Source organism: Synchytrium microbalum (assembly GCF_006535985.1).
Source record: "Synchytrium microbalum strain JEL517 chromosome Unknown SmJEL517_scf0092, whole genome shotgun sequence".
Lineage (NCBI taxonomy): Eukaryota > Fungi > Chytridiomycota > Chytridiomycetes > Synchytriales > Synchytriaceae > Synchytrium > Synchytrium microbalum.
This window is the reverse complement of record NW_022158441.1, coordinates 13633-25113: the sequence shown is the minus strand read 5'-3', so window position 1 is coordinate 25113 and position 11481 is coordinate 13633. Positions and strand designations below refer to the sequence as shown.

Genomic DNA, 11481 nt, shown 5'->3' with positions numbered 1-11481 from the left:
TGTAAAGTATGTTCGCATTTTTACAAATCTCGAAACTTGGTCTCTTTATATATTCTACATGAGGCTTAGATTGTCTACGAGTGTGGCTTGTGGGTTGAGAATGGATGAAAATGGTAATATGGACGTGTTTATTACGTGTTTTTGAGGATAAGTGAGTATACTTGATTACCAAATCGTCCATTAAACATGTTTGAGAGTGAGTTTTCACAATGAAAACAATTTGATGACATTTCGACGCGTCACAGATCATATCAAGACACCATTATGCAATAAAAGTAACATTTGACGTACTTTACATATGGATTCAACGCTTCTACACCAAACTTTATGAAAACGAACGACAAGCTAGCAACGGTTCGATCTCAAAAGCTAAACTCATTCTTCCCAAGCGGAAACGAATTCGTGTCAAACGAATGCTGATCTTTGTATATCGCGTATTCCCGAGTCGGTGGAAACACAGAGATGGTCAAGTTCGCATCTTTGTTTGCAAATCCATCCAAAATCAGCATGAGGCGAGACATTTTCTCACTATAAGCACAAAAAGGTCAAGACAGCAGCGCCTATATCCTTCAACATTTCGGCAAGCATACCTCTCAACTATATTATCCTAACTAGTAGAAGCAAACAAAAAAGTGGATGAAAACGTCGTTCCATCAAGCTTCCATTTTGATTCTGATGATCGTGCTATGGATTCAGAAGAATACCTGAGCATGCAGGTTCTTCCATACACTGCGGAAATTCTAATAATTTAACCAAAAAAAAATCAGATAGTACGAAAATGTGTTTTGACGAGACAGAAGACACTGTGCGGACAAAGGCCCTGAAGCAGCTCAGCAACAGCTCCATAAAGAGCACACAGATACGCAGTCCTGCCAAATCGACCAAGAGGTTGCACTTGTCCATTCGAGAGCTCAAGGTAGGCTCAGGCTACATCAAGATGCGATCTGCACATGGTATCAGCATTTGAATGTTTTTTTTTCGCTCTTCCTATCAGATCGATCCGATATGACCAGAGCATGCATAATCACTTTACACATGTTTCGTCCAATTTGTTGAACCTGCAGGAATTGGTTGGATGGTTGTGTTTCGTAATCTAGATTGGAAGACTGTCAGCAGGATGAAAAAATGACAAAAGTTTCCTACACATCAATTGTTTCGTCAGGATGATCCTGAACAGTCAATGCTGAAGTCGTGAATCTCATCAACCCCCCGTTTTCATTCCATTGAGACACAGAGTTATCTTCAAACAAAATTTCTTCGGATCTAGCGCACCTTCCAAATTAAATAATACACGTGTGAAGGAGAGGCATCAGTCAAACCCATGCGGTGTACACATACTAACATTCTCAGCCAATTAAAGGTTCCATTGTTGATTGCTTTTATGGCAGTTCAAAACGGACTGAAACCCTGTTTCATGTGACTGGCCTGACTTGCTCCTATGTCCCAATACGATATGCGTGAATGGATGCTGCTGGTTCAGGAGGTGCATTGAATGAGGATTTGGAGATCTTCCGTAGATCTGGTTGTCAGAGCAGATAAACATCGACCAGCACCAAAATTATTTTTTGTCTGCTCTAGTAACTCTTTGACACTTGTCTGAGACGTACACCTACATTCATCATGGACAAAGAATGTGAGAAAGTTGATATAGTCTCTTCTATGAAATACAAGGACATCTTTTTAATTCATGGTCAGCCATTTCTGCGAAAAAACAGCTTATTTTTGGCATTTTACACGACTCGACTACCACGATCATCCACCCAGTCCCAAAATGGTATGAGAGTACCTATACCAATTCTTGTGTATTGACTTTCTTAAACCTCCAAAATGCAACACCGATCCATGAAGAATGAGGCAATGAGGCTATATATGAACGTCAAAGTACAAACATAGCAGGATCCATGCTATTACTTCAAAACCAAAAAAAACGTATCCTGTGCGTCACGTCCTACTCGACAGACTCCTCACTAGCCAGCGCAGGCATAAACACAGCTTCTTCACCACACACAATAGTAAATATCCTCTTGGCTTCCTCAACACAATCATCTAAATCGAGTCCTGCACCGGGAGTACTACAATACATTGCTGAGTCAAGTAATGATGGCGTTGGAGCAACGATGCGTCTTTGGTTGTAGAAGATTGAAAGGAGGCAGTTTGGTTTTGTTGATTCTCCAGCTTTGTTAAAAAATGGACCTTTCAGCTCGTGCGAAAAAAAAATCCCCCGGAATAATCCGACGATACCTTCATGAAGATTTGCCAGCTTCGATGCAGCTGCCATTAGTTCGTCTTTGGCTCCATCATATGCTCGTGTCATTAAATACAGCACGTCTGTTTGGAAGCAAAAAGACCGTTGGATTTCATGATAGCAAGTCTGCAATGCAAACACAACTCACTCTTCCCAAGGGGACACGAATTCGTGTCAAACGAATGTTGAATCCCGTATATCGCATATTCTCGAGTCGGTGGAAACACAGAAATCGTCAAGTTTGCATCCGTGTGCACCGACCCATCCAAAATCAGCATGAGGCGAGATATGTTCTCGCTATGAACGAAAAAAACGAGGTTATAAAAGACAACCAATTTGATTCAAAGATTCAGGACACATACCTCTCAGCTGTACTATCCTTTACTAAAGCCGCATGACTAGCAGAAGCAACCAAACACGGTGACGAAAAGGTCGTTCCATCGACACCAGTCACCTTCCATTTTGATTCGGATGTTCGTGTTATGGACTCAAGAGCATAGTTGAGCATGTAGGTTCCTCCATATACTGCTGACATTCTAGACAGCGAGAGCAAAAAACCATCTCAATCGATTGAAACATTGGTAGACATATGTATGCCATACCGACAAAAGCCCTGAGATAGCTCAGCACCAGCACCATAAAGCGCACACAGATATGCAGTCCTGCCAAATCGACCAAGAGACTGCACTTGGCGGTTTGAGAGCTCTAGACCTTGAGCTGTTGAGACTGCATCAAGATGCAATCAGCACATAGTCTAGGAAGTCACTCAATCTTTTCAGGTCTTACTATCAGATCGATCCGACATGGCAAGAGCATGTATTATCACTTCACGCATCCTTGCTCCAATTTGTTGAGCTTCCAAGAATTGGTCGAATGGTTGTGTTTCGTAATCTAGATTTCAAGACTGTTTAGCGGTACAAAAAAAAACTGCCATTTATCTTCATTTGTGTGCTCATACCAATGGTCTCATCAGGATGATCCTGAAACGTCAGTGCTGAAGTCATAAACCTCATCAACCTCCTCTTCTCGATTAGCGATACAGAGTTATCTGCGAATACATCTTCTTTGGATCCAGGCACCTTTGTGAAAATTTCGAGTGTCAATACGCTTTGCCAACAAAAAAAGCCCAAGTCTTCCATGCATCAAGTTACCCTGTCAATCCCATTCGGCGAACACATATAAACCCCCTCCAGCGCCTTAAACTCCACATACCGACTCGCACCACTCGATATCAGCAATTCTACCATATCGCCTCTCGCCAAAAACACTTTGGGAGTCAGCTCCAGACTCCATTGTCGATGTTGTTGTAGCAGTTCGAAAAGAACTGATATCTTGTTGAGGGTGACTGTACTGGCTTCGTTTGATGTGCCAGTTAGGTAAGCATGAATTGCTGATGTTTCGGTGGATTCATTGGATAGGGATTTGGCTGCTACGTTGACGAGATCTGGATGTCGTTGCAAGTATTCGACGACTTGTTGGTGGAATGCTTCCTCGTCTTCTCTTGCGGCTTCTGAGACACGTTGTGGGACGTGGATTTGTATGTCGACGTTTGAGAATGAGTGCGATACGGTTGGTTTAGATCCTTCTAACGAGATCAAGTTGGTCAGCGAATCGTTTCAATCGCAAATTGTAATATTGCCGATGAAATACAGGCTCAATAGCACGTACTAGTATCATCAACCGAATTCAGAAACGTAAGTAGAGCACGTAAATTCAGAGCAGCGTATTCACTTCCATAAACATCCCAATCGTCCAAATGTAGGACCCGTTTGCCAGCTCGAGACAATGAACTAGAAAGAAAAGAGCGAAATCATTATAAAATAGATAAATCTACATGATCTAGCCGTAAAAATCACGTTCCCACATACGCCGCAACAAGAGATTCCGTGACTCCAGTTCCAATCAAAACGCAATCAAAAGACTCGTCGACAGCCATCTGATTAAAGGGAAAGAGGAGCTTATAAGGAGAAAGGTAGTAAGTGCCTTGGACAGTATCTGCTTATTAGTGCCTCCTTTCTTTGCTTTCTATCATTGTTCTCTGCTGGTCGCTGTTTTTCGAGCTTGCACCTCATATCATTAGGCACGATGCCAGATCTCATCAAATCACGCTCACTCGACACCTGGAATCTCTACCTATCTGCATATCCACGCGCTCTACAAGCCAGGAAGCTCGAAGTTTCATCGAGATCAAAACAAGGCAAATCATACAATGGTGATACCCTTATTGAAGAAGATGAATGGCTGTGGAATACACTACCGGATATTGTCAAGAGTCGTGAACCTATGCATATGACTCAGGAAGAGCTATCCAAGTTGTTGCATTGGAAGCTTACCGTATGTGTTATATGTTGGAGCTAGTCGCTGCTAGACGCAAGCTTTTAACATGATCTTACTTCTTTTTAGCGTGGTGAATGGCGCATTGGTACGATCTCCATTTGTTGGTTACCGCCAGTTGTTGATGGATCGACACGTCACGACGATTGCATGCTGGACACTATCCGACTGGCTATCCGAGCTGACTACTCATCCAAACTATCTAGGACTTCAAAGCAAAGCTGATTCAAACCCAGACTCCAAAGTCAAAGCAGCCACAACACGATGCATGGCCCTCCTCGCCAATGAACCCGACTTGGACGACATCTTGGATGCCGTCAACCAACTCTCAAAGAATGGACAGCCAGACTCTTTGCAAGGCATTGGACCTGTTGCTGCTTGTGGCAAGTGCGATCAAGTCGTCATCCTTGTGAATCTATAAGCTGACACTACTTATCGACAGCCGTTCTCGGAACTGTATGCACCCAAGTCCCATACCTAAGCGATGAGCTCATCACAGCCACAAATCATCCCCTGAAATACACAATCGCTGATTGCAAACGAGTCATTACATTTGTCCATAAACTGGTGCAATCGCTGAATGCTAAAGGGATTCCATTTACTGCAAAGGAGGTTGAGAAGGCGTTGTTTGCTGAACAGGTTGAAAAGAGGGGTCGTATTCGGGTCTTGGCTGAGGGGAAAGAAGGCGGTAAAGGCCATGAAGAAGGTGGTGAGGATACAGATGATGATTCAACAAACAAGACAACGAGTGATGATGAAGATGAAGCAAAGGTTGAAAAGAAACGGGGCAAGAAGAAGCAAGCATCCTCTGATACTCGTAAAAAGTCACGTAAATGATAGTTTGTAGCCAGCACATAGTTGTAAAAAGGAGGAACATATAAGCTTGTTTGTATATATAACAAAAAGGTGTTGTGTGTGTTGTTGTGAAGTTATATGCACAAGGGATTAAATGCCCAAAACTATAATATGCAAAAAAAAATATAATACTATCCTGCACTTTAGCAAATAAGCCTTGTTTTGCTTTACTTGCTTTGTGAGCGAGGATCCATCCTAGCCATAGCAGGTGAACCCTCTCCTCCTCCTCTACCATTACTCTTTGGTAACGGCCTATTTCTATTCGCTGCATCGTTTAAATCAATCTTCTCACCAGTTGCCGGTGTTGTTGATTTGTTTCTGCCACCCTCTGCATTCGTATTACCAACACCATTACTAGTACTACCACCATCAGCACCATCCAACCCTCCAAAAATCCGTGCCCTAGCAGCATTATATTCCGCCTCCCGTTCAGCAAGCGTCTTCATAACCCCTCCACTTCCAGTTCGTTGCATGACGGGTATATCTCCAGCTTTATTCTGATTCCGTTTTAAAATCTTCATTTGAGGCGCGACGACTTCGATGCGTTGGCCAGTGTTTACGAGAGATGGTTCGGTGTGTCTGGCGTGTTTGGATTCAAGATGTGTGAATGTTAGCTCACTTGTTGCAACAATGAAGAGGATGCAAAGGTGAAATTTACTCTGATTCATTCCCCTTTGACATCCAGTCATCGTCATTAGCTGCATTATTGGGCGTAGGCTTGCTGGGAGTCTTGAGTTGGGTTTCGTGAATTTGTTTGTCGAGTGTTATTGGAGCTGCTTCTTCCCACTAAGTGAAAGGGATGGGCATTAGTATACGGTAGACGGGATCTATGGCTAGGTAAAAATCTACCTCATCAGCTTCCTCCTCCATTTTAAGCAAAGCTTCAAAACACAAAAAAATTATGTTGACTCGTTTTGAACACTGCACATGTCATGAAAGTATGAATGTTGAAGCGAGACAGTGAACTTACGCGAATATACAGCGAGTATAATATATCATTGAAGCATACGCGGAAAATCACGTGTTTAAGAGGGTTTATAAAATGTTGGATCTTTAAGCTTAAAAAGATACAGAATACCACATATGGCAAGATACAGCAAGATCAAGCAATCACGATGCCAGCACCAGCAGCAACTTCAACAGACTGAGTCCATAGTTTCGTGGCGAGCCTACAAGAACGTGCACAAAACAACTATCAGCAAGCTGTCGCCTACAGGTTGATCAACCGCTGTACTTACTCTGCATTTCGACCATGTTTAGAAGGCTCACCAATTTTCGCAGTTGGCACAAAGTACTTCCCACGCAAGTTCTTGGTTTCGACGTCTGGTGACGTCGCCAGGTAGATCTAGGACAACCCAAAAACGTCAAATGCTGACTGAGGAAACCTTAGAAAGGTATCAACATCTTCTCAAAACATCTCTCTGAGTCAACAATCAGCATTTGTGAATCATGTATACAATTCTCAAATGCACACAACCCCCCCCCCCCCCCCCTCTGGTCAAAGTGATTCATTACCTGCGTCAGTGCACCAGTTTCAGGCTTAACGGTAACAACCAACTCATAAAACCAGTTCATAACTCCCATAATCGAACCATATGCTGCAGTTGGTCCTCTCATGAGCTCGGTAGCAACAAATCCAGGATGGCATGCATTCACATATACCTTCTCGTCTTTGAGCTTGTAAGCTAGACTGACTGTAAACAAAATATTGGAGAGCTTCGAGATCCCGTAACGTGTCCAGATATCGAGTTTGGCTGGGTCGTTGATTGTGGTGGTGGAGGGTATGCCTTCGGATGGTGCGAAATTGTGTCTAGTGTGGTGGTTGTGAAATTGTTGGATGCCACAAAAAGACTCAGTGGCGGAAGTGTACCATACCCGAAACTATTCACAATAATGTTTAGCATTAGTGGTGTTTTATGCTTTAAACGTTTGCAAGAAGTTCAACAAACGCACCTGGACAAGTTAACAATCCTCGAAGGTTGACATTCAATCAATCGTGGTAACAGGAAATGTGTCAGCACAAAGTGTCCCTGAAAATGCCAAAAAAAGCAGGTCATCAATCAAGCCATACGATGTTACGTGCCATCCAAAACCTCCTACAATATGATTAGTTCCCCATTGTGTCTCAATCCCATCCTTTGTCTTTCCAAAAGGAGGAGCCATGATCTGTAAAGAAAGCGAACAGTTCAATGCTATACGTATCCGTTTCAACGCAATCTTTGATTTCCCAAAACACTCACACCAGCATTATTGCACAACACATGCAACGGCTCCCCTTTACTCATCCACGTCTCAGCAGCATTCTTCACTTGCTGTAAATCTTGTAAATCCAGTCGTAAGAATTCCAGTTTAGCGTTGGGAACCAGTGCTGTAATCTTGTCGATTGCGACTTGAGCACGGTCTTGAGACCGGCAGGCGAGGATTACTGTGGCGCCTTTGCGTGCGCATTCCAGGGCTGTTATGTATCCTAACTGTAAGTTGAAATGGTGTTAGATGTGAGTTGTGAGCGATAACTTCAAGTTGAAACTAGGCGTGATGCCAATATCACAATGTCAAGCGATGACAAGAACCAGTAGCAGATCGAACTTACTCCAACATTAGCACCAGTAATCAGGACAGTCTTGCCACTCATATCTGGGATATCTGCGAAACTGAATCCGCCTACATTCAACACAAATGTCAAATCAGTTTTGATGTATCGTTTTTGGACGCAAAGCAGAAAACATACCCATTTTGACCTTGGGTATCTTTGGTTTACAGCGTTTTAGAAGCTTCATGTGCCGTCTACACTCAAGTATCCAATGGTGCCGTTGCAACCGTTCAATCCGATTCACGGGAAAAGGAGAGTTTCTGTTTTTTCTTTTCCTCCTTTGATTTGACGCGACAAAGAACCACGTAAGAGAAAAAAGCTAACCTAGATCTCGGGGAGACACAAAAGTGCGGATCGCAATCGCGATGCTATTAACGCACTCTCGCCAGTAACGCCGAGTTATCGAACACGTACCACGTGCGGTTTTACCATTGCCGCATACTTTAACTTCAGATCGTGCGATGAAGAAGGAGACCGTTGTTGCGTTACTTGTACCAGAATAAATGACTTTTTAAATCAAGCAGAAATCTTTTCAGCAAAGAACTTTTCACTAAAATCCCATAGCTTTTCAGCCAACCTATGCAACAAAACACGTGAGTAGGTGAACCAGACAATTGCTTTCCGAGTTACCGATGCGCTTACACTTTATCCTGAGCAGCTTTACTTGGCTCTTTGAGTTGAGCAGTTGGAACCATATATTTAGCACGGATGTTTCGTGATTCAACCTCTGGTGATGTTGCCAAGTATAGTTGGGTCAATGCACTAAGCAGCAATGAGAGGTTCATCAGATGTTATTTTTGGGGTCAAATCACTATTATCTTAACCCTAGTATGTTAGTAGGGTATCATTTGAGTTACTTACCCAACTTCAGGCTTTGTCAAGAGGAATGAGTTGATAAACTGTGAGAGAAATCGAGTGTAGATCAGCGATACAATTTTTTTGTAGCAAATCGGGTTCTCTCAATCCAAACGATACTCACGGCACCCAATGGAGCAAGCCATGGATATGATTGATTAGGTCCTCGGATCAACTCAGTTGAAACGCCTACAAACACAAGCAAAGACATCAGCTACTTCAGCGAATCCATATTAATGTTGTTATTGATAAAAGTTCGGTTCCTACCTCCAGGATGCAATGAATTGCACTAAAAATTTTCGAAAATCGTTAGCGTACAAAAAAATCGAACAAAAGGACTATAGTTTGCTTGAATTCCGCCAACAAACGACCTACTAACACAAACTCACATAGACTTTCGCATCTTTTAAACGTTCATCCAACCCAACAGTAAACAAGATATTAGCCAATTTACTAGTTCCATATCTTTCCCACGTGTTGAAAGCAGTAGGTTCGTTGATTTTCTCCAACGGAATGGGATCAGCTTTGGGAGCGAAATTGTGGCCAACAGATGATACATTTACGATACGGGATGGTTGGGATTCGATGAGACGGGGTAAGAGTGTTTTCGTAAAGGCAAAGTGGCCTTGTGAGAAATGTCAAGTGTGTTAAACAAAGCAAAGCACCAATAGCGCCTTAAGCATCACAAATACCAATATGATTGGTTCCAAATTGCGTCTCAATGCCATCCTTGGTCAACGCAAATGGACATGCCATAATCTAAAGCAAAAGAAGGATGAGCTAATGGCCACCAATCCCTACAAACACAGAAAGCCCTCACGCCGGCATTGTTAACAAGCACATGCAAGGGTAGCCCCTTCTTCAACCATGCCTCTCCAGCCTTCTTGGTCTGATTAATATCCTGCAAATCCAATTCCAAGAATTCAACATTAGCAGTAGGTGCGGCCTTCTTGATTTCGGCGATTGCTTTCTCAGCACGTTCTCGAGAACGGCAAGCCATGAAGACGTGACCTCCTTTTCGGGCTATTTCGAGGGCTGTGTGGTAGCCAAGCTGTTTGTGGTTTGAAGTGTGGTAAAGTTAGATTCGTTGAAACTGATAATGACTAGGAGGAAATCAGAAACTCACACCGGCATTAGCACCAGTGATTATGACTACTTTTCCTCTAGCGGCGCAAAAGAAAGTAGATTAGCTGCCGCTCATGTTGAGCACCACACATTGTTCCCTGTCACGGAGGACAATAATGATCATGGAGGATCAATAATTTCATGAGATCATTCAACACATAAACGAAATCAAAATCAGGCTGAGATCCCAAGGCTTGCTCCTCGCGTCCTGTCCTCCGGCAAACAGCCTAAACACAATGTTTAGATCTTTGATGACAGCAAACTCACTCCATAGAAGGGATGTCCTTGGCAGAGAAAGTCACTATGTAAACAAACGGTTGGTATCTGCATCATAGATACTGAAACAATTGGAGCTAGCCACGTTTACAAAGCAAACCATCAACAAACGTACTGGCGACGTAGATGCAGATGAGAGTCAAACAGGGTCAAACAGAGGGCAAGCTTACTCGTTCAAGTAAGAAATCAAGGATAAAAGGGTTGGGAATACGTAGGAGATTGTCTCGGTGTAGCGTCCTTGTTTGCTCGAAAAAGTTGGATGACAAAGAAACACGTAGTTTAGCTCAAATCGTCGTGTCAAGACGGACATTTCAGCAGCCTCGACGACGTTGCTCTCGGTACATGAAATTGCGTCGGAAGTGTTGAGAAACAGTGCAAACGGTTCGAGGACACAAAATTTACAAGGACAAACATGTAGATCTAATTGCAGTATTGTTACGAGGATACAGTTGAGATTTACGACAGATGCAAAAACGATGCAAAGATTACAGTTTGCATCAAGATTCGAATACAAATTGCAATAGCATTCAAGTCGTGTCCTACTAAACAACCTAGATCCAAAGATGTTTCATACAACAAGCTCATAGCAGTTCGCTCCCAACTTGAAGCCAGGAGTCCGCCAGCAGTTCAAGGAAGCAATAGGTCGGTAACACCTTTTGACAGCGTTGGAATGCGGGGTTACCAACGGCCATCTCCCCGATGTCAAGGGGACTACTTCCCACTTCCCATCCCCACGCCTTCACGCCTTCTTGTAACGTCGGGATACGAAACAACGTGGTCAATCTGGACCCGGTGGGCGAGCGCGTGTGGCCATTACAGCTAATGAGCATAACTACCTTGTTGTTGGTGACGGCCACCTTGGGTTTCTTGCTTCCGCCTTCAGCATACAATGGCGTGCTTTTACCTTATCTGACCTTTACCTCTCAATTTACTGATCAGCATCAAGTGTATTTAATGCTGAATCTCTGATGAGATGACTGGTTCTGGTTCTGTTGGGGAACAAAAGATTGGTGACAAACACTCTTTTGTTGGCATGATGAATATACTTTACCTTTCTGATGCTCAGGTCTGACCTATGAGGCTTCTAACGTGTTCTGACATTTTTGACCCTGGTTTGTGACTATCTTCGAATTGTCGTGGGCCCTTGTTTTTCTCGTTTCTGTATCCAGAAAAAAGAGACATTGAGGCAATGAAAAAAATG

The 11481-nt window shown here is 43.1% G+C and overlaps 5 protein-coding genes across 5 annotated transcripts; 1 reads left to right on the top strand and 4 right to left on the bottom strand.

Annotated features, from left to right (window-relative positions):
- Positions 1-1948: 1948 nt before the first annotated feature.
- On the bottom strand, positions 1949-4181 carry SmJEL517_g06229 (uncharacterized protein; the record flags this gene model as incomplete). Its single annotated transcript, XM_031172155.1, has 10 exons — positions 1949-2175; positions 2242-2328; positions 2394-2542; positions 2608-2781; positions 2848-2971; positions 3032-3136; positions 3204-3324; positions 3397-3830; positions 3914-4035; positions 4114-4181. The coding sequence occupies 10 exons, from the start codon at positions 4179-4181 to the stop codon at positions 1949-1951; spliced, it is 1611 nt and encodes a 536-aa protein (XP_031021870.1).
- A 149-nt stretch (positions 4182-4330) lies between these two features.
- On the top strand, positions 4331-5416 carry SmJEL517_g06228 (uncharacterized protein; the record flags this gene model as incomplete). Its single annotated transcript, XM_031172154.1, has 4 exons — positions 4331-4579; positions 4649-4667; positions 4786-4959; positions 5022-5416. 4 exons carry the CDS (start codon positions 4331-4333, stop codon positions 5414-5416), a joined length of 837 nt encoding a protein of 278 aa, XP_031021871.1.
- Positions 5417-5601: 185 nt separating this feature from the next.
- Positions 5602-6304, bottom strand: SmJEL517_g06227 (uncharacterized protein; the record flags this gene model as incomplete). The annotated part of the gene is made up of 3 exons (XM_031172153.1): positions 5602-6013; positions 6093-6220; positions 6284-6304. 3 exons carry the CDS (start codon positions 6302-6304, stop codon positions 5602-5604), a joined length of 561 nt encoding a protein of 186 aa, XP_031021878.1.
- Positions 6305-6536: 232 nt separating this feature from the next.
- Positions 6537-8211, bottom strand: SmJEL517_g06226 (uncharacterized protein; the record flags this gene model as incomplete). Its single annotated transcript, XM_031172152.1, has 9 exons — positions 6537-6603; positions 6673-6779; positions 6950-7244; positions 7310-7315; positions 7388-7464; positions 7535-7600; positions 7675-7905; positions 8025-8095; positions 8163-8211. The coding sequence occupies 9 exons, from the start codon at positions 8209-8211 to the stop codon at positions 6537-6539; spliced, it is 969 nt and encodes a 322-aa protein (XP_031021875.1).
- A 329-nt stretch (positions 8212-8540) lies between these two features.
- On the bottom strand, positions 8541-10147 carry SmJEL517_g06225 (uncharacterized protein; the record flags this gene model as incomplete). The annotated part of the gene is made up of 10 exons (XM_031172151.1): positions 8541-8601; positions 8667-8786; positions 8886-8923; positions 9004-9068; positions 9147-9168; positions 9269-9504; positions 9572-9638; positions 9700-9930; positions 10006-10042; positions 10110-10147. The coding sequence occupies 10 exons, from the start codon at positions 10145-10147 to the stop codon at positions 8541-8543; spliced, it is 915 nt and encodes a 304-aa protein (XP_031021874.1).
- Positions 10148-11481: the final 1334 nt, after the last annotated feature.